Consider the following 22817-nt stretch of genomic DNA (forward strand, 5'->3'; position numbering starts at 1 on the left):
GGTTAAACAGTGTGTTATAAAATGGTGGTAACATGGTGTTATGGTTAAACAGGGTGTTGTAATATGGTAGTAATAGGGAGTTATGGTTAAACATGGTGTTATAATAAGGTGGTAACATGGTGTTATGGTTAAACAGGGTGTTATGATATGGTGGTAACATGGTGTTATGTTTAAACAGGGTGTCAGAATATGGTGGTAACAGGATGTTACAGGTAAACAGGGTGTTATGGTTAAACATGGTGTTATAATATGGTGGTAACAGGGTGTTATGGTTAAACATGGTGTTATAATATGGTGGTAACAGGGTGTTATGGTTAAACAGGGTGTTATAATATGGTGGTAACATGGTGTTATGGTTAAACAGGGTGCTATAATATGGTGGTAACATGGTGTTATGGTTAAACAGGGTGTTATAATATGGTGGTAACATGGTGTTATGGTTAAACATGGTGTTATAATATGGTGGGAACATGGTGTTATGGTTAAACAGGGTGTCATAATATGGTGGTAACAGGATGTTACAGGTAAACAGGGTGTTATAATATTGTGCTAACATGGAGTTATGGTTAAACATGGTGTTATAATATGGTGGTAACAGGGTGTTGTGGTTAAACAGGGTGTTATACTATGGTGGTAACATGGTGTTATGGTTAAACATGGTGTTATAATATGGTGGGAACATGGTGTTATGGTTAAATAGTGTGTTATAATATGGTGGTAACATGGTGTTATGGTTAAACAGTGTGTTAAAATATGGTGGTAACATGGTGTTATGGTTAAACAGTGTGCTAAAATATGGTGGTAACATGGTGTTATGGTTAAACATGGTGTTATAATATGGTGGTAACAGGGTGTTATGGCTAAACAGGGTGTTATAATATGGTGGGAACATGGTGTTATGGTTAAATAGTGTGTTATAATATGGTGGTAACATGGTGTTATGGTTAAACAGTGTGTTATAATATGGTGGTAACATGGTGTTATGGTTAAACAGGGTGTTATAATATGGTTGTAACTGGATGTTATGGTTAAGCACGGTGTTCCACTCACCTGGCAGGACAGTGAGGTAAGCACTGCGGAAGCTGTAACCCATGGTGTTGGCACCCAGACAGATGTACATCCCAGCGTCCTCCTCCTTGGCCCGGGTGATGAGCAGCTTGTTGAGGTAGGAGCCGTCTGGCCTGGACCACACCTCTCCCGTGGGCAGCACCACGAAGCCATGGTCGCCCACCTCGATGGTGGAGTTGTACTTGTTCTCGTCCCCCGGCTCCACCCTCTTCAGCCACTGAATCACCGGCTTGACGTCACTGCGGACCTTACACTGGAATGAGGTGGTACCGCCGTAGTCCACCGTGGTGTTCACCGGATGGGTGCCGGTCAGGATAGGCTTGGAATTTGTCCGCTCTATAACAGGAAAAATATGTATAGAGCATTTTCATACAATTCAAATGAACAGAAAAGTTATTGCCATGTTCAGCGCTTTCCTCTCGTTCTCTGTGCTGCGGCTAGAATAGGCTGAGGTTGAGGGAGAAAATGCCACATTTGACACAAGCAAGCACAAGTTTTATTCACTTCCTCCTCTCCGCTTCTGGATTTGGTAGAAACATGTGTTTTTGTAGTCAGCACACAGCTGGGATATAATGCTAAGCAGATGGTCAAGGGGAGAGAGAGAGGGAGGCTGAGGCTCACCATACCACATCAGCCCAGGATTAACTCAACCTCACAACACTCAACCAACCATTACCAACCTAAACCCAAACCCAAACCCCATCCTCAAAACTCAACTATAAACCAATCTGACCAGTAAACAAGAGTTAATGCCCATCCTCCAAACTCAACCCCCTGTATTAATACCCTACTCTAGCCTTGTGGTTAGAGCATTGGGCCAGTAACCGAAAGGTTGCTGGATCGAATCCCCAAGCTGACAAAGCAGTTAACCCACTGTTCCCTGGGCGCTGAAGATGTGGATGTCAATTAAAGCAGCCCCTGGACCTTTCTGATTCAGAGGGGTTGGGTTAAAAGCGGAAGACACATTTCAGTTGAAGGCATTCAGTTGTACAACTGACTAGGTATCCCCCTTTCCCTTACCCTCAATGCTAATCAAACTTCAACAATGACCCAAGCTTATAAATCAACCAAAAAACAATACATCTTACATGTCAGTAAGTGACCAAACTTACGGATGACTTCCACTTTGTATGTGGCGTTGATCTCTCCAGCCCGGTTGGAGACCTGGCAGGTGTACTTCCCGCTGTTCTCAGGGGTCAGATTCTTCAGACTCAGGGTCCACTTCTTCTTACGCCCCTCACCCACCTCCTCAGGGGTCAGCGGCTTGTTGTCCTTCAGCCACACGATGTCCGGACGAGGGTTCCCGCTGGCCGTGCACTTCAGCCGTACTGAGCTGCCCACCGGCCGGGCGATCACGCGCTTCCTCATCTTGGCTGGCTGCGTGAAGCGCGGTCGGACTGCGATCAAAGAAAGGGTTGTTTACGAAATAGTGTTGTTGAGAAAAAGGATAAACTTCACAGGAACAGTTTATAATGGTATGAACAATGCACACCAGACAGCTATTAAATATCGCAACGAATCACACTAGAGGACTTTGAAAAGAATTAAGGTTGAGTATGTTTGTTTGACAACATTATTTTTCTAACACTGAACAAATAAATATGAAGGGTATGTTGTGGGGCTTCCATTTGGTGTCAAACAGTATTTCTGGTGTGGCGGCACTATTCAGCATAACATAACCCACCAAGGGGCACGTTGACAAAACCAACACTTTCCCTTTAAAGTTTCACTCAGCAGTTCAACGCTGAACTGTGTCGAGGCAGAGTCAACAGGAGAAAAGATAACAGTGGACTCCAGTTTGATACGACTGGTCAAAGGGGGCAGACAACAGGGAGAGAGGGGAGAGGATGGAATGTTTCCCCAAACACACTTCATTCAAATAGCCTGCTCTCTGGCCACTCATAGGTAATTACCCAAGCAAACAGCACCCTGCTGGTGAGGGTGGTGGGGGTTGTGTGTGCCAGGGCAGCACACACAGGGCAAGAGTGGTGCCAGGTGTGGCCAGACACACTAGAACTACACCCCCTCTCCAGAGACTGGGCCACTACATACCCATCACTAAGACAATGCCCTGTTTTCTAAATGATCTAGGGTCAGATGAAACCAGAGATAAACATCAGAGAAAGAGAGAGACAGTGCTCAGTGTCTTACCCAGTTTCCCTGAGAGGTCAGTGGGGTATTCTGGGCCTCCCGCTGTTCCTGCTCCATCCCTCCCAGTGCTGGCATCCTCTACAGATAGAGAGAGAGACACAGACAAACAGATAGAGTTAGCATAGCATCAGTGTCAGTGGGAAATAACATCCTCCCAGTGATAAAACAGTTTTATAACTCACAGCTCTAGCAGTGATCCAATATGCTCTAATGTGTCTGTGGATGTAGTAGTGGGATTAGGCCAGAACCAGAATCCAGCCTGAAGTATCATGGGATGATGAAGACCCCAGATCATCTCTGTGACTGGTTCTGCTCAAGGCTTTGTTCTGCCACCCCCCTCCTCACTCCAGGAGACACAGAGTGATGGACTAACAATGATGAGTCAATGCTAAACAGATCGGCCATACTGAACGTCATGAAACCACTTCAAGATGTGGATATATTCTGAGGAGCCGTTCATCAGAGATGCAAGAATCAGACATTACATCAGGTAGGACTGGGTAAACCAATGCCAACTTGTCAAAACTGATAAGTGACTGATCTATTCTCAGTGGCTATATGTGCTAATATTGGCCTGGCTGGCCTGCGCTGAAGAAAAATCTGCTTGTGAAAATAGCGGGCCAAGAACAGTCTTGGATCACCTGCGGGTGCCACATGTATTGATTTGGAGCCAACGTCTTTGAATTTAGCCATTTGGACTGAAAATATATTTTAAATGCAAATAGAAGAAAATGAAGACAGCATCCTGTTGGCTCTATGCGTGCAGTGCTGGATGGTTGTATCTGACGAACTGGTAACCTGAGTTGCTGTATGGTATTCTGCTTACACCACGCTCTCCTCTGCTCCTCCCTACAACTCCAACACATGACCGGCATGTTCAGAGCTGTCAGTTCTTTGAAGCCGGCGGCAGGACAGTTTGATCTCAAAGAATACATGGTTAAGCACTCTTACAGTACTGGGCCTCCAAAAGAGAGGAGAGGAGGGGAGGAGGGGAGATGTGAAAATGTGTGGAGAATAGAAGAGAGGAGGAGAGTGGAGGAAGAGAGGAAAAGAGAGGAAGAGAAGGGAGAAAGAGGAGAGAGGAAGGGGAGAAGAGAGGAGAGGAAAAGAAGAGAGGAAGAAGAGGAGAGGAAGAGGAGAAGAGAGGAAGAAGAGTGGAAGAGAAGATAGGTTATGAGAGGAAGAGGAAAGAGGATAGGAAGAGAGAGGAAGAGAAGAGAAGATAGGTTATGAGAGAAAGAGGAAAGAGGATAGGAAGAGAGAGGAAGAGAAGAGAATATAGGAAATCAGAGGAAGAGGAAAGAGAAAGAGGGGGAGATGAAGAGGAGAAGAGAGGAGAGGAAGAGGAGATAAGTAGAGGAAAGAGGAAGAGGAGAAGAGAGGGGATACATTTTTTAACCTTAATTTAACTAGGCAAGTCAGAGGAGAGGAGAGGAAGAGAAGAGAGGAGAGGAAGAGAGCACCATTGATGGACACCGGACAGCTTCATTATCAATCCACTCACCCAGCCATGCTCCTCACATACTAGGCCCCTACAGTGGGCCCCTACAGTGGGGCCCTACAATGGGCCCCTACACTCCCTCCCGCTCTCCATCCACAGTACCCTTTCTTCAAATCAAAATGCAAATACAATGTATAGGTACAGTGGGGCAAAAAAGTATTTAGTCAGCCACCAATTGTGCAAGTTCTCCCACTTAAAAAGATGAGAGAGACCTGTAATTTTCATCCTAGGTACACTTCAACTATGACAGACAAAATGAGAGAAAAAAAAACAGAAAATCAGATTGTAGGAATTTTAATGAATTTATTTGCAAATTATGGTGGAAAATAAGTATTTGGTCACCTACAAACAAGCAAGATTTCTGGCTCTCACAGACCTGTAACTTGTTCTTTAAGAGGCTCCTCTGTCCTCCACTCGTTACCTGTATTAAAGGCACCTGTTTGAACTTGTTATCAGTATAAAAGACACCTGTCCACAACCTCAAACAGTTATACTCCAAACTCTACTATGGCCAAGACCAAAGAGCTGTCAAAGGACACCAGAAACAAGATTGTAGACCTGCACCAGGCTGGGAAGACTGAATCTGCAATAGGTAAGCAGCTTGGTTTGAAGAAATCAACTGTGGGAGCAATTATTAGGAGATGGAAGACATACAAGACCACTGATAATCTCCTTCGATCTGGGGCTCCACGCAAGATTTCACCCCGTGGGGTCAAAATGATCACAAGAACGGTGAGCAAAAATCCCAGAACCACACAGGGGGGCCTAGTGAATGACCTGCAGAGAGCTGGGACCAAAGTAACAAAGCCTACCATCAGTAATACACTACGCCGCCAGGGACTCAAATCCTGCAGTGCCCGACGTGTCCCCCTGCTTAAGCCAGTACATGTCCAGGCACCATACCTACTGTGAAGCATGGGGTTGGAAACATCATGCTTTGGGGCTGTTTTTATGCAAAGGGGCCAGGATGACTGATCCCTGTAAAGGAAAGAATGAATGGGGCAATGTATCGTGAGATTTTGAGTGAAAACCTCCTTCCATCAGCAAGGGCATTGAAGATGAAACGTGGCTGGGTCTTTCAGCATGACAATGATCCCTAACACACCGCCCGGGCAACGAAGGAGTGGCTTCGTAAGAAGCATTTCAAGGTCCTGGAGTGGCCTAGCTAGTCTCCAGATTTCAACCCCATAGAAAATCTTTGGAGGGAGTTGAAAGTCTGTGTTGCCCAGCAACAGCCCCAAAACATCACTGCTCTAGAGGAGATCTGTATGGAGGAATGGGCCAAAATACCAACAACAGTGTGTGAAAACCTTGTGAAGACTTACAGAAAATGTTTGACCTCTGTCATTGCCAACAAAGGGTATATAACAAAGTATTGAGATAAACTTTTGTTATTGACCAAATACTTATTTTCCACCATAATTTGCAAATAAATTCATTAAAAATCCTACAATGTGATTTTCTGGATTTTATTTCTCATTTTGTCTGTCATAGTAGAAGTGTACCTATGATGAAAATTACAGGCCTCTCTCATCTCTTTAAGTGGGAGAACTTGCACGATTGGTGGCTGACTAAATACTTTTTTGCCCCACTGTATATACACCACATACAGTTGAAGTCAGATGTTTACATTCATTTAGGTTGGAGTCATTAAAACTAGTTCTTCAACCACTCCACACATTTCTTGTTAACAAACTATAGTTTTGGCAAGTCAGTTAGGACATTACTTTGTGCATGACACAAGTAATGTTTCCAACAATTGTTTACAGACAGATTATTTCCCTTATAATTATCTGTATCACAATTACAGTGGGTCAGAAGTTTACATACCCTAAGTTGCCTGTGCTTGGAAAATTCCAGAAAATGATGTCATGGCTTTAGAAGCTTCTGATAGGCTAATTAACATCATTTGAGTCAATTGGAGGTGTACCTGTGGATGTATTTCAAGGCCTACCTTCAAATTCAGTGCCTCTTTGCTTGACATCATGGGAAAATCAAAAGAAATCAGCAAAGTCTGGTTCATCCTTGGGAGCAATTTCCAAACGCCTGAAGGTTCCACGTTCATCTGTACAAACAATAGTACGCAAGTATAAACACCATGGGATCACGCAGCCGTCATATCACTCAAGAAGGAGGCATGTTCTGTCTCCTAGAGATGAATGTACTTTGGTGCAAAACGTGCAAATCAATCCCAGAACAACAGCAAAGTATCTTGTGAAGATGCTGGAGGAAACAGGTACTAAAAGTATCTATATCCACAGTAAAACGAGTCCCTTATCGACATAACCTGAAAGGCCGCTCAGCAAGGAAGATGCCACTGCTCCAAAACCGCAATAAAAAAGCCAGACTACGGTTTGTAACTGCACATGGGGACAAAGATCATACTTTTTGGAGAAATGTCCTCTGTTCTAATGAAAAATAGAACTATTTGGCCATAATGGGCGTCGTTATGTTAGGAGGAAAAATGGGGAGGCTTGCAAGCCGAAGAACACCATCCCAACCGTGATGCACGGGGGTGGCAGCATCATGTTGTGGGGGTGGTTTGCTGCAGGAGGGACTGGTGCACTTCACAAAATAGATGGCATCATGAGGTAGGAAAATTATGTGGATATATTGAAGCAACACCTCAAGACATCAGCAGGAAGTTAAAGCTTGGTAGCAAACAGGTCTTCCATATGGACAATGATCCCAAGCATACTTCCAAAGTTGTGGCAAAATGGCTTAAGGACAACAAAGTCAAGGTATTGGAGTGGCCATCACAAAGCCCTGACCTCAATCCTATAGAAAATTTGTGGGCAGAACTGAAAAAGTGTGTGCGAGCAAGGAGGCCTACAAACCTGACTCAGTTACACCAGCTCTGTCAGGAGGAATGGGCTTAAGGGAAGCTTGTGGAAGGCTAACCGAAACGTTTGACCCATGTTAAACAATTTAAAGGCAATGCTACCAAATACTAATTGAGTGTATGTAAACTTCTGACCCACTGGGAATGTGATGAAAGAAATAAAACCTGAAATAAATCATTCTCTCTAAAATTATTCTGACATTTCACATTCTTAAAATAAAGTGGTGATCCTAACTGACCTTAGACAGGGAATTTTTTACTAGGATTAAATGTCAGGAATTGTGGAAAAACTGAGTTTAAATGTATTTGGCTAAGGGGTATGTAAACGTCCGACTTAAACTGTACATATGAACTGGGTAAAACAGTATGTAAACATTATTAAAGTGACCAGTGTTCCATGACTATGTACATAAGGCAGCAGTCTCTAAGGTACAGGGTAGAGTACCTGATGTTAGCCTGCTAGTAACAGTGTCTAAGGTTCAGGGCAGGGTGCTGGGCGGAGGCTGACTAGTGATGACTATTTAACAGTCTGGTGGCCTGGAGATAGAAGCTGTTTTTCAGTTTCTCGGTCCCAGCTTTGATGCACCTGTACTGTCAACGCCTTCTAGATGCTAGCCAGTATAAACACGCTCGGGTGGTTGAGGTCCTTGATGATCTTCTTGACCTTCCTGTGACACCAGGTGCTGTAGATGTCTTGGAGGGCAGGCAGCGTGCCCCCGGTGATGCGTTTGGCTGACTGCCCCACCTTCTGGAGAGCCCTGCCGTTGTGGGCGGTGCAGTTGCCGTACCAGGCGGTGATACAGCCCGACAGAATGCTCTCAGGTGGTGTCTACTGCACATTCAAACACTAAAGGCACGATGAGGGTTTATTTTTACACTGTGCACTTACATTTAAGCACACACACACAAAGAACATGATCATGTTGAACATCATTCCATCAATTTCAGCTGTAATCAATAACAATATCCCCCCTCTTTCAATAAGATCCCCCCCCCCATCACAAGTCAAATGTCCTACAGTAATATACCCTCCATGTCCTACAGTAATACAACCTCCATGTCCTACAGTAATATACCCTCCATGTCCTACAGTAATATACCCTCCATGTCCTACAGTAATATACCCTCCATGTCCTACAGTAATATACAACCTCCATGTCCTACACTAATATACCCTCCTACAGTAATACAACCTCCATGACCTACAGTAATATATGTCCTACAGTAATACAACCTCCATGTCCTACAGTAATACAACCTCCATGTCCTACAGTAATACAAACTCCATGTCCTACAGTAATATGTCACATAATATCCATGTCCTACAGTAATACAACCTCCATGTCCTACAGTAATACAACCTCCATGTCCTACAGTAATACAACCTCCATGTCCTACAGTAACACAACCTCCATGTCCAACAGTAATACAACCTCCATGTCCTACAGTAATACAACCTCCATGACCTACAGTAATATACCCTCCATGTCCTACAGTAATACAACCTCCATGTCCTACAGTAATACAAACACCATGTCCTATGTAATACCTATGTCCTAGTAATACAACCTCCATGTCCTACAGTAATAATACAACCTCCATGTCCTACAGTAATACAATGTCCTACAGTAATATAACCTCCATGTCCTACAGTAATACAACCTCCATGTCCTACAGTAATATACCCTCCATGTCCTACAGTAATACAACCTCCATGTCCTACAGTAATATCCATGACCCTCCATGTCCTACAGTAATACAACCTCCATGTCCTACAGTAATACAAACACCATGTCCTACAGTAATACAACCTCCATGTCCTACAGTAATATACCCTCCATGTCCTAGTAATACAACCTCCAATACAACCTCCATGTCCTACAGTAATACCCTCCATGACCTACAGTAATGTACATTTCCTCCATGTCCTACAGTAATAAACCTACAACCTCCATGTCCTACAGTAATACAACCTCCATGTCCTACAGTAATATACCCTCCATGTCCTACAGTAATACAACCTCCATGTCCTACAGTAATATACCCTCCATGACCTCCATTTCATGTCCTAGTAATAATACCCTCCATGTCCTACAGTAATACAACCTCCATGTCCTACAGTAATATATCCATTTCATGTCCTACAGTAATACAACCTCCATGTCCTACAGTAATATATCTTTCATACAGTAATACAACCTCCATGTCCTACAGTAATACATGTCCTACCAACCTCCATGTCCTACAGTAACACAACCTCTATGTCCTACAGTAATACAATCTCCATGTCCTACAGTAATACAACCTCCATTTCCTACAGTAATATACCCTCCATGTCCTACAGTAATACAACCTCCATGTCCTACAGTAATACAACCTCCATGTCCTACAGTAATACAACCTCCATGTCCTACAACCTCCATGTAATATGATCTACAGTCATTTCATGTCCTACAGTAATACAACCTCCATGTCCTACAGTAATACAACCTCCATGTCCGACACCTACAGTAATATACCCAGTAACCAACCTCCATGTCCTACAGTAATACAACCTCCATGACCTACAGTAATATACCCTCCATGTCCTACAGTAATACAACCCCCATGTCCAACAGTAATATACCCTCCATGACCTACAGTATTATACATTTCATGTCCTACAGTAATACAACCTCCATGTCCTACAGGAACACACCCTCCATGTCCTACAGTAATACAACCTCCATGTCCTACAGTAATATACCCTCCATGTCCTACAGTAATACAACCTCCATGTCCTACAGTAATATATCTTTCATGTCCTACAGTAATACAACCTCCATGTCCTACAGTAATACAACCTCCATGACCTACAGTAATATACCCTCCATGTCCTACAGTAATACAACCTCCATGTTCTAAAGTAATACAACCTCCATGTCCTACAGTAATATACCCTCCATGACCTACAGTAATATACATGTCATGTCCTACAGTAATACAACTTCCATGTCCTACAGTAACATACATTTCATGTTCTACAGTAATACACCCTCCATGTCTTACAGTAAAATAACCTCCATATCCTACAGTAATATACCCTCAATGTCCTACATTAATATACCATCAATGTCCTACAGTAATTACATTACTATACCCCCATGTCCTACAGTAATTACAGTAATATACCCTCCATGTCTTCCAGTAATTACAGTAATATACCCCCATGTCCTACAGTAATTACAGTAATATACCCTCCATGTCTTCCAGTAATTACAGTAAAATAGCCTCCATGTCCTTCAATAATATACCCTCCATGTCATACAGTAATACCCTCCATGTCTTACACTAATTTTAGTAATATAGCCCTCCATGTCTTACAGTAATTACAGTATACCATCCGTCCTACAGTAATCACAGTAATTTTAATTTTGCATTTTTTTATTTCACCTTTATTTAACCAGGTAGGCTAGTTGAGAACAAGTTCTCATTTGCAACTGCGACCTGGCCAAGATAAAGCGTAGCAATTCGACACATACAACAACACAGAGTTACACATGGAATAAACAAAACATACAGTCAATAATACAGTAGAACAAAAGAAAACAAAAAGTCTATATCCAGTGAGTGCAAATAAGGTAAGTTAAGGAAATAAATAGGCCATGGTGGCGGAGTAATTACAATATAGCAATTAAACACTGGAATGGTAGATCGGCAGAAGATGAATGTGCAGGTAGAGATACTGGGGTGCATAGGAGCAAAATAAATAAATAAATACCAGTATGGGGATGAGGTAGGTAGATAGATGGGCTGTTTACAGATAAGCTAAGTACAGGTGCAGTGATCTGTAAACTGCTCTAACAGTTGGTGCGCTTAAAGCTAGTGAGGGAGATGTGAGTCACAGTAACACAACCTCCATGTCCTACAGTAATACAACCTCCATGACCTACAGTAATATACCCTCCATGTCCTACAGTAATGCAACCCCCATGTCCAACAGTAATATACCCTCCATGACCTACAGTATTATACATTTCATGTCCTACAGTAATACAACCTCCATGTCCTACAGGAACACACCCTCCATGTCCTACAGTAATACAACCTCCATGTCCTACAGTAATATACCCTCCATGTCCTACAGTAATACAACCTCCATGTCCTACAGTAATATATCTTTCATGTCCTACAGTAATACAACCTCCATGTCCTACAGTAATACAACCTCCATGACCTACAGTAATATACCCTCCATGTCCTACAGTAATACAACCTCCATGACCTACAGTAATATACCTTTCATGTCCTACAGTAATACAACCTCCATGTTCTAAAGTAATACAACCTCCATGTCCTACAGTAATATACCCTCCATGACCTACAGTAATATACATGTCATGTCCTACAGTAATACAACTTCCATGTCCTACAGTAACATACATTTCATGTTCTACAGTAATACACCCTCCATGTCCTACAGTAAAATAACCTCCATATCCTACAGTAATATACCCTCAATGTCCTACATTAATATACCATCAATGTCCTACAGTAATTACATTAATATACCCCCATGTCCTACAGTAAGTACAGTAATATACCCTCCATGTCTTCCAGTAATTACAGTAATATACCCCCATGTCCTACAGTAATTACAGTAATATACCCTCCATGTCTTCCAGGAATTACAGTAAAATAGCCTCCATGTCCTTCAATAATATACCCTACATGTCATACAGTAATACCCTCCATGTCTTACACTAATTTTAGTAATATAGCCCTCCATGTCTTACAGTAATTACAGTATACCATCCGTCCTACAGTAATCACAGTAATTTTAATTTTGCATTTTTTTATTTCACCTTTATTTAACCAGGTAGGCTAGTTGAGAACAAGTTCTCATTTGCAACTGCGACCTGGCCAAGATAAAGCGTAGCAATTCGACACATACAACAACACAGAGTTACACATGGAATAAACAAAACATACAGTCAATAATACAGTAGAACAAAAGAAAACAAAAAGTCTATATCCAGTGAGTGCAAATAAGGTAAGTTAAGGAAATAAATAGGCCATGGTGGCGGAGTAATTACAATATAGCAATTAAACACTGGAATGGTAGATCGGCAGAAGATGAATGTGCAGGTAGAGATACTGGGGTGCATAGGAGCAAAATAAATAAATAAATACCAGTATGGGGATGAGGTAGGTAGATAGATGGGCTGTTTACAGATAAGCTAAGTACAGGTGCAGTGATCTGTAAACTGCTCTAACAGTTGGTGCGCTTAAAGCTAGTGAGGGAGATGTGAGTCTCCAGCTTCAGAGATTTTTGCAATTCGTTCCAGTCATGGGCAGCAGAGAACTGGAAGGAAAGACGACTAAAGGAGGAATTGGCTTTGGGGGTGACCAGTGGGTTTGGTGATGAGTATGAAGCGAGGGCCAACCAACGAGAGCGTACAGGTCGAAATGGTGGGTAGTGTATGGGGCTTTGGTGACAAAACGGATGGCACTGTGATAGACTGCATCCAGTTTGTTGAGTAGAGTGTTGGAGGCTATTTTATAGATGACATCGCCGAAGTCGAGGATCGGTAGGATGGTCAGTTTTACGAGGGTATGGCAGCATGAGTGAAGGATGCTTTGTTGCGATATAGGAAGCCGATTCTAGATTTAATTTTGGATTGGAGATGCTTAATGTGAGTCTAGAAGGAGAGTTTACAGTCTAACCAGACACCCAGGTATTTGTAGTTGTCCACGTATTCTAAGTCAGAACCGGAGGCCAGGAAGTAGTGATGCTGGACAGGCGAGCCAGAAGTGCGGTCATCTGTGTAGAGGTGGATCAGATCGATTGAAAAGCATGCATTTAGTTTTACCCTTGCGAGACTTTAAGAGCAGTTGGAGGCCACGGAAGGAGAGTTGTATGGCATTTTGGGAAACCAAGGCTGTCGAGTCTGGAGGGTGATTGAAGTATACAGAATGGTGTCATCTGTGTAGAGGTGGATCATGAGAATCACCAGCAGCAAGAGCAACATCATTGATGTATACAAAATGGTCAGAATCTGTTTGTCGGCCCCTTAGAGAAGGGTTGAACCCTGTGGCACCCCCATAGAGACTGTCAGAGGTCCAGACAACAGGCCCACTACAGTAATTGTGGTAATATATCCTCCAAGTCCTACAGTAATATATCATCCATGTCCTACAGGAAACAGGACATGGACTTCAGGAAACAGCAGAGGGAACACCCCCCTATCCACATCGATGGAACAGTAGTGGAGAGGGTAGTAAGTTTTAAGTTCCTCGGCATACACATCACAGACAAACTGAATTGGTCCACTCACACAGACAGCATCGTGAAGAAGGCGCAGCAGCGCCTCTTCAACTTCAGGAGGCTGAAGAAATTCGGCTTGTCACCAAAAGCACTCACAAACTTCTACAGATGCACAATCGAGAGCATCCTGGCGGGCTGTATCACCGCCTGGTACGGCAACTGCTCCGCCCACAACCGTAAGGCTCTCCAGAGGGTAGTGAGGTCTGCACAACGTATCACCGGCGGGAAACTACCTGCCCTCCAGGACACCTACACCACCCGATGTTACAGGAAGGCCACAAAGATCATCAAGGACAACACCCACCCGAGCCACTGCCTGTTCACCCCGCTATCATCCAGAAGGCGAGGTCAGTACAGGTGCATCAAAGCTGGGACCGAGAGACTGAAAAACAGCTTCTATCTCAAGGCCATCCGACTGTTAAACAGCAACCACTGACATTGAGTGGCTGCTGCCAACACACTGACTCAACTCCAGCCATATATACTGTACTCTATCATCTACTGCATCCTTATGTAATACATGTATCACTAGCCACTTTAACTATGCCACTTTGTTTACATACTCATCTCATATGTATATACTGTACTCGATACCATCTACTGTATCTTGCCTATGCTGCTCTGCACCATCACTGATTCATATCTTTATGTACATATTCTTTATCCCCTTACACTGTGTAAAGAAATTAGTTTTGGAATTGTTAGTTTGTTTACTTGTTGGTTATTACTGCATTGTCGGAACTGGAAGCACAAGCATTTCGCTACACTCGCATTAACATCTGCTAATCATGTGTATGTGACAAATAAAATTTGATTTGATTTGATTTACAGTAATATACTCCTCCATGTCCTACAGTAATACCCTCCATGTCTTACAGTAATTACAGTAATATACCATTCATGCCCTACAGTAATAACAGTAAAATATCCTCCATGTCTTACAGTAATTACAGTAATATACCCTCCATGACCTACAGTAATATACCCTCCACATCCTACAATAATATACCCTCCATGTTCTACATTCATATACCCTCCATGTCCTACAGTAATAGACCCTCCATGTCCTACAGTAATATACCCTCCATTTCCTACAGTAATAGTAATATACCCTCCATGTACTACAGTAACATACCCTCCATGTCCTACAGTAATTTCACAAATATACCTTCCATGTCCTACAGTAATTGTGGTAATATACCCTCCAAGTCCTACAGTAATATATCATCCATGTCCTACAGTAATATACCCTCCATGTCCTACAGTAATTACAGTAAAATAGCCCCCATGTCCCAAGGTAATATACCCTCCATGTCCTACAGTAATTACAGTAAAATAGCCTCCATGTTCTAAGGTAACATACCCACCATGTCGTACAGTAATAAATCCTTAGTGTCCTACAGTAATATACCCTCTATTTCCTACAGTAACATACCCTCCATATCCTACAGTAATTACAGTAATATACCCTCCATGTTCTACAGTAATATACCTTCCATGTCCTACAGTAATTTCAGTAATATACCTTCCATGTCTTACAGTAATATATCCTCCATGTACTACAGTAACACACCCTCCATGTCTTACAGTAATTTCACTAATATACCTTCCATGTCCTACAGTAATTGTGGTAATATACCCTCCAAGTCCTACAGTAATATATCATCCATGTCCTACAGTAATATACCCTCCATGTCCTACAGTAATTACAGTAAAATAGCCCCCATGTCCCAAGGTAATATACCATCCATGCCCTACAGTAATTACAGTAATATATCATCCATGTCCTACAGTAATATACCCTCCATGTCCTACAGTAATTACAGTAAAATAGCCTCCATGTCCTAAGGTAATATACCCACCATGTCGTACAGTAATAAATCCTTAGTGTCCTACAGTAATATACCCTCTATTTCCTACAGTAACATACCTTCCATATCCTACAGTAATTACAGTAATATACCCTCCATGTTCTACAGTAATATACCTTCCATGTCTTACAGTAATATATCCTCCATGTACTACAGTAACATACCCTCCATGTCTTACAGTAATTTCACTAATATACCTTCCATGTCCTACAGTAATTGTGGTAATATACCTTCCATGTCCTACAGTAATTGTGGTAATATACCTTCCATGTCCTACAGTAATTGTGGTAATATACCCTCCATGTTATACAGTAATTACAGTAATATATCCTCACTGTCCTACAGTAATTACAGTAATATACCCTCCATTAGCCTTCTGATATACAGTATGGGGTGGCAGGGTAGCCTAGTGGTTAGAGCGTTGGACTAGTAACCGAAAGGCTGCAAGTTCAAATCCCCAAGCTGACACGGTACAAATCTGAAATTCTGCCCCTGAACAGGCAGTTCCTAGGCCATCATTGAAAATAAGAATTTGTTCTTAACTGACTTGCCTAGTTAAATAAAAGGAAAAATTAATACCAAACAGCATGGCTGCAGAAAATCAGCCTTCACCCACTGTGGCCCGCCCATCAAAAACTCTCCCTGATTCATAGAAAGTCAAACAAAGACATGCAGTATGAGGGGTCAGGTTTCTCAATAAAACAAACTCCCTTTCCCCTTTCTTCTGAGGAAAATGGCACAACAGCGTGCTACATTTCACACATTCACTGACTGGGTGCCCTGTGACAGGCCTGTTTGTGTAACCCCACAGTGTATTTGTTTTAATGTCTGCAGAGTAGCTAGGCGGCAGCTCTGGAGGGCCCGGCGCTCAGTCCTCCGAAATATGAATCCCTGAGTCCAGTGTTAGTGTAGGCCTCTGTTTTCCAACAGGGTCATGTCTTTCAGTCATTTTTATTCAGAGACATTGGATCTCAGTCTGGACAGTCTCGTCTGGTAGCGAGAGGGTGGGTGGGTCAGTGTCTACTGTCCTCTCCTATTCACAGGCCAAGCCTAACTCTTCACAGTTCAATTGTGGCTTGAACCCCTCAGAATCAGAGCTTTGCCACAACACGTTTTAGATTGATGTACAATGCCAGATAACAAAACGCTTGGACAGAATTTTACCCCCAACTATACACCCAGATCTAAACAAATAATATTTCTCCCAAAACCACGCTAATTACTCTGTCATCTTTTCTGCTCTTTGAGCAGAAACTAGAGTGTGAAACCTGAGAGGGACTGTTATTCCAGCTCCACACACAAAGACTTAGCTCCAGAGGATTGACAGTGTGCAATGTTAGCTACAGCCTTCACCCCCAGCTCTCTTGAGAATCTGATTTACACAATTCCAGGGCCTAGCTTATGGAAACCATTACCATTTGGTGCTGTTACACAGGTCTGTATTAACGACTGTCTCTAAACGGAGGGGGAGATTTACGAGCAGTGGCGTTACTACATTACCTAGTGCCACTACACCCGTACAAAGGAATGAATAACACAGAGGCCGACAGATTAACAACCCGTTGAGGATATTTACAGTCAAAATCGCACCAGATGCATCTTTGAAGCATTAACATTTTCAAAGTTCATTAAACATTACTGATTCGGCGCTATTAAAATGTTGACATTTCACAACATTTCCTGAGTGTGTGAGTTTTAATTGGTTTTAATGGCCAGACTGTGTATGCTTGGCTTGCATTGCCTAAGAACTCAATTTGCAGAGGCCCTCCACAAATCCTTTTCATCTCCCTTTTTGTAAAGCGAGTGTCTTCAACATGAAAGAGACATGAAACTAGAGTGAATCTTTTTAAACATTCTTTTTCACTAAGCTGTCCACCTAATAGTTGCTCCTTTGAAAGTTATTTTAGACTGAGCCAAGGTAACAACATTTATGACTAATACTATTTACTAAATGTGATTACGCATTGCAATTTCTGAGCTATATGAACAAATATGAACATGCTTAAACTGTGAATTGTTCTGTGAATAGTTTCCAGCTTTCAGACCATTCCATAAGGTAATCCATCTGCATGGGCCGATTACCCAGGATGCCTTGCTCTCTGGCAGGGTTCCACGGTGAGGAATTGCAGGGCAGATTTAGGGAGGCCTTATTCTGTCGAGCAGAGGACTGACCCGGCATTAAGCATTTCCTCTTCTCTTTTAGGGATTACTGGCACAGAGGGGGTAACGACTTGGACCACGCGACTTCCTGCCTCAGTCCAGGGTTCTCTGGGACCTCAGCTCCAGGAGAGTCCGAGGGTCAAAACTAGTCACAATCTGGCCTTCTGGGCTGACTCCTGGTCTATCTGTTCTGGACCCACTTTTCTATATGAGTCTGGACCCAGTACCACTGTCCTATGAGTCTGGACCCAGCTGCTCTGAAGCTCCCCTGCAACAGCCAGGAGCTGCCAACTGACACGTAGGTCGATGTCTAAGGGGCTTGTCAACAAATGAACAGCTACAGCACTAGCAAGAAATAGCGCAATGTTGGTATGATAAGTCCATTGTCCAGAATGCAATGTATTTAAAAAAGCATATGAATGTGTAACAGATAGGTTGGGGATGGGTTCCATTTAATAAAAACAACATGATACAGATGTACCTACATCAGTATCTGGAGAAACATTCTGGGAGCCAGTCTAGTTCAACATGGCAGTGGTTCAGAGGGAACTTAAGCAATAGCTAACACTTTTCCTTACTCAGACTGTTAGGGACCCCAAGATAAACACCTGCTATTATAACAAGTCATTCGAACCCCGTAAAACACCACAGTATATGTCCCTTCTAAATTCAGAAACAAACCGAGCAGTTCTGCAACAGGTTCAGCTCTCTATGTTCAAAGTCAACACTAACAGACAAGTATTTCAATGATTTCTACTGCAATCTTTCAGACAAAAGAAAAACACAGCTTACATGTGTGTGTGTGTGTGTTTTTGTAACTCCAAGCAGAGCTCTGTACTTCCTCACGTTGGTTTAATCTCCTGCCATCAACAGGCTCTGTAGTCTAACTGTGGTCACCTGTGTGAGGTGAAGGAAAGAGGACCTGCTGCACCTCAGGTTCCAGTGTGTACAGAGTCCCGTGGGCTGCCGTGTTCAGCACACACAGCTGGGATGCACACACACACTGTCCTTGACTGTCATTCTCTGGAGAAAAATATCCTTTTGTTGTTCCACTTATGGTTAAGAGAATGGAAGCTGTTTTTGGTGTGCCGTGCATACTCTGTAAAACTAGGCCACTGGTCAGTGTCTCCCTGACATACCCTGTCAGAACCACTTTGGGATTGTGGTTTCTATACCTGGCAGTGTTGGAGGGTAGCTCTGTGTGTGAAAAAGAGAAGCAGCAGGTATAACCACTAGGGGGAGGTAATGTCTGATTAGGCATCATTCAGTCTCCTGGTATTAGTGAGAGGAAGAAATCTACCTATAGTAGTGTAGATCAGCGGTTCCAATCAGGCGTACTAGGACCCCTGGGGGATACATGGGGGCCTATCCACAGGGGGTACTTGAGAAGACTCCAGAGACCATAGACCTACTGGTAAAATGCACAAGGGGGTACTTCAGTGGTTGTACAGTAACTGATAAAGGTAGATGGCTAAACACATTCCAGTTTCGTCTGGTATGACGTAGCATTGTGATAAAGCCGCTCTCACGACACTTGAAGTTAATAGGAACACGATTTTAGATCACGAAAACGTCTATCATACATGTCAGGTGTCAATACTGGCTGATGTCATAACGCGGGAGGTTGACTTCTCTCGAATGAGCCATTGATCATATTTTTGTGATATTCCTACCTAGATAAATTTGTAATTTAACAGAGGGTCTAACACATTTCTCCTATTCGTCTGCCTTTTCAGGCCAGGGTGCATTGCATGGCCGTTGCCAATGTCAGACTACATTCTGCGAGGCACATAGATCTGTAGGTTGAACATGGTGAGATTGTAGACTCCTAAACTGATAGTACAGTTTGTTTAGGCGATTTTACAGCTAGCTAGCTACTTCACATGCTGATATTGACTTTGGTATTATTTTGATAGTTTGCTAGTTAGCTAGCCAGCCCATAGAGAGGGTATTGCATTGCGGCTTTTGTGGTCAACTTGAGCTGCAACTGATTTCCCCAATGTTGCTACCAACCTTATTATTATGACAAAAAATATTTAACATTCCAAATTATAGAAATTTGTGGTTTTGGATGGATTTTTTCTTTATCATAGTTCAAATGCACAGTATGATTAATGATTAATGTGATGGATCTTCTGTCATGAAACGTTGCAAACCGATTCCTATTCACTATTGAAATGTGCTATACCAGGGTTACTGTTAAGTTTCTGTATCAATTACTTTAATGTATCTTTAAACGGTAATGGAATGCTATCATATTCTGCTGATCAATTTGGAATTGATGGTGCGGTTGATTGTTGAGATGAACATTTTCAAAATGAATATAAAGAACAGATCCTTGGAGCATGAACATTACTAAGTACAAATATAATGTCAACATTCGCTAAAATAACATATCTGAGTACAAGTGGTCTATCCAGTTGGTCATAAATGTCAAGTGCGATGCATTTTATAAGTTCTGAAACCTGCAGTTAGTATCATGTTCTGTGTGTATCCGCACTAAAATGACTTTTTTTGTTCACTGTTCAAACCTTGGTTTCTGCCTCACTTGGAAAGCACATTTCCCTCATGCTTGTGTGCAGGGGCTGCTTCATATCATGTTAACACTTCATTTCCTCAGGATCAGGTATGAAAGCCAAATATTTGCCTAAAATGGGTTTATGGGTGGACTGGAGAAGATACAATGGAACGCTGAACCCCCCCAAATTAGGACGATGGTCTGATCCAACCCGCTCACATTAGGATGATGGACTGATCCAACCCCCTCACATTAGGATGATCTGTCCAGGCAGGTCCCACATGGATTCACTTCAAGGAGGGAACCGACTGGATTCCACCTCACATGTCTGTCTGTCTGTCTGTCTGTCTGTCTGTCTGGCTGTCTCACAAGAGCCTCTCACTAACACCAAAGAGGACAGTGCACATGGGGAAGGGACACACTTATGTCCACACAGATCTATCTCAATTTAATTTAGTCTCTAGCTAGGTTTTTGTTCAGTTTAACTTTTTATTCTCTGAGTTGTAAGAGCAGCCCACCTAAGACATATCTGAGGGGAAATGAAATTAGGAGATTCACAGTTGTCTTCGGAGGTGGTCGCTGCCTACGACGTGCGTCTCTGTCTCTTCTCTTCCACTCTCCCGCTCATCATCCCAGCTGCTTCAGTGTAACTCTAGCAAACATCAAGGCCAGGACGGGGCTTTACCGAATTAACATATCTCACATATTGATCGCCCCACGCTCCCTTTGAAACCGACACTCCCGCCCTTGCACTTTGAACTCCTCTCTACAGTTCCGCCTAAATCATTTCAACATATAAAGGCTTTGTAAAAGCAATGGGGTTCAGGTTGGAGGTTCCTGTTACAGAGAAATGAAAGTTAATTCAGAGAAGCAGGGAACATACATTGACATCCCCCTACATCTAACATAAGGTTAAGAAGATGGGTAATATGCAGGACATGGATAATATTATGAATCATATTTATACAAACTGCAGCCTGCCAAACAACAAACAAAAGCCGCAAACACTGCCAAAACACTTCTACAGATTGTTTCCACGTATTTTATGTGCATGGACAAAACACAGATAAACAGTCTGAACTACACTGTACTATAAAACCCTTTGTGGAATGTGAGACTACCTTATGCAACCCATACTACAAAGTCAACAGTCAGCCAAAAACTAAAGCCTTAGGTTAAAAAACATGTCATCTTTCACTGTGTCGAGGTTACTGCTGACAGTGTCCCTTTGACAAATAAACATTTACAGCAAAACACTAACTTATACTTTTTACTGTTCTACATCATTCGACTATTCCATACATTATTAAGAGGAGGAGATGAGGGCTGAGTGAACTCTACTTTGTGGTTTGTGCTTGACTTGGTACAACATGTTTATAAAGCCTAACTAAATGACTTTCCACCATATGACAGCTTTCCTCCCTCTCCCAGACGAGTATAGCACATCCTGAAGGAGTATCACTTAGATCTTACAAATCACACAGTGGGAGCTACAAACCACATCAACACAGAGTTTCCACTCAAGGAGAATGTCTTTGCCACGCTGACCGACATACCTTCATAAAATATGGTAAATCTCAGAATAACGCAAATGTCTGCAGTTGAAATGAATTGAGAATGATTACAGTGAATGATACGTGGGTATACAGAACGTTTTGAAATGCGCTCAGGTCAGAAGAATGTAAAAACAAGCCTTCCTCCCCATTGACACAAGCTATCACTTTCAACACAGCGTCCTGCTGATCAAACTGACGTCCGATAGCCAAGGCGCCAGGGAATGATTCCTATGTTTGTGTAACAAACTAACTAAAAGGGGTAATCGCATAGCTATACTCATACCCAGATACGGCCTGGTAAAGGGAGACCTTTATATCAACATTAGAAATAAAAAGTAGCTGAATTCTGAAATCATGCTGATGAACTGAAACAAGTTTTCCATCTTGTCTGGACTTCTAATGGAAAGGGAACATTGTTTTAACTCTTATAAAGGAGACAAAAAGATTGAAAAGATGAATTTATCCAGAGAATCTGCACATGAACAAAAGAAGTCAAGAGGAAAGTCATCGTCACGTCCTCATTACTGATCAAAGTGACGCTAGTGGTTCTTGGGCATTTCTAGAATGACAAACATTTCTCAAAAACACATGAGTACCAAAAATAAACATTATGCAGAACTGCTGGACAAAGGCTTGTGAAACCTCGACATTATTTTATTGGGTGCAACGTACTCTTTCTTCAAACACTTGCTATGCCTATTCCCCCCACCCACACTGGCTCTGCCTATTCCCCCCACCCACACTGGCTCTGCCTATTCCCCCCACCCACACTGGCTCTGCCTATTCCCCCCACCCACACTGGCTCTGCCTATTCCCCCATCCACACTGGCTCTGCCTATTCCC

General features: G+C 42.6%; 1 protein-coding gene across 1 annotated transcript in view; it reads right to left on the bottom strand.

The window, feature by feature from the left end:
- Positions 1 to 22817, bottom strand: part of fgfrl1a (fibroblast growth factor receptor like 1a) — a 74267-nt gene that overhangs the window by 23452 nt on the left and 27998 nt on the right. Inside the window, exons 2-4 of the mRNA XM_064973442.1 lie at positions 3220 to 3297; positions 2181 to 2465; positions 1051 to 1404 (exon numbers count right to left, since the gene is read on the bottom strand). Of these exons, the coding sequence (XP_064829514.1) occupies positions 1051 to 1404; positions 2181 to 2465; positions 3220 to 3297 (717 nt within the window). The remainder of the gene's footprint in view (positions 1 to 1050; positions 1405 to 2180; positions 2466 to 3219; positions 3298 to 22817) is intronic.

The sequence above is a fragment of the Oncorhynchus masou genome, chromosome 9, assembly GCF_036934945.1.
Source record: "Oncorhynchus masou masou isolate Uvic2021 chromosome 9, UVic_Omas_1.1, whole genome shotgun sequence".
NCBI lineage: Eukaryota > Metazoa > Chordata > Actinopteri > Salmoniformes > Salmonidae > Oncorhynchus > Oncorhynchus masou.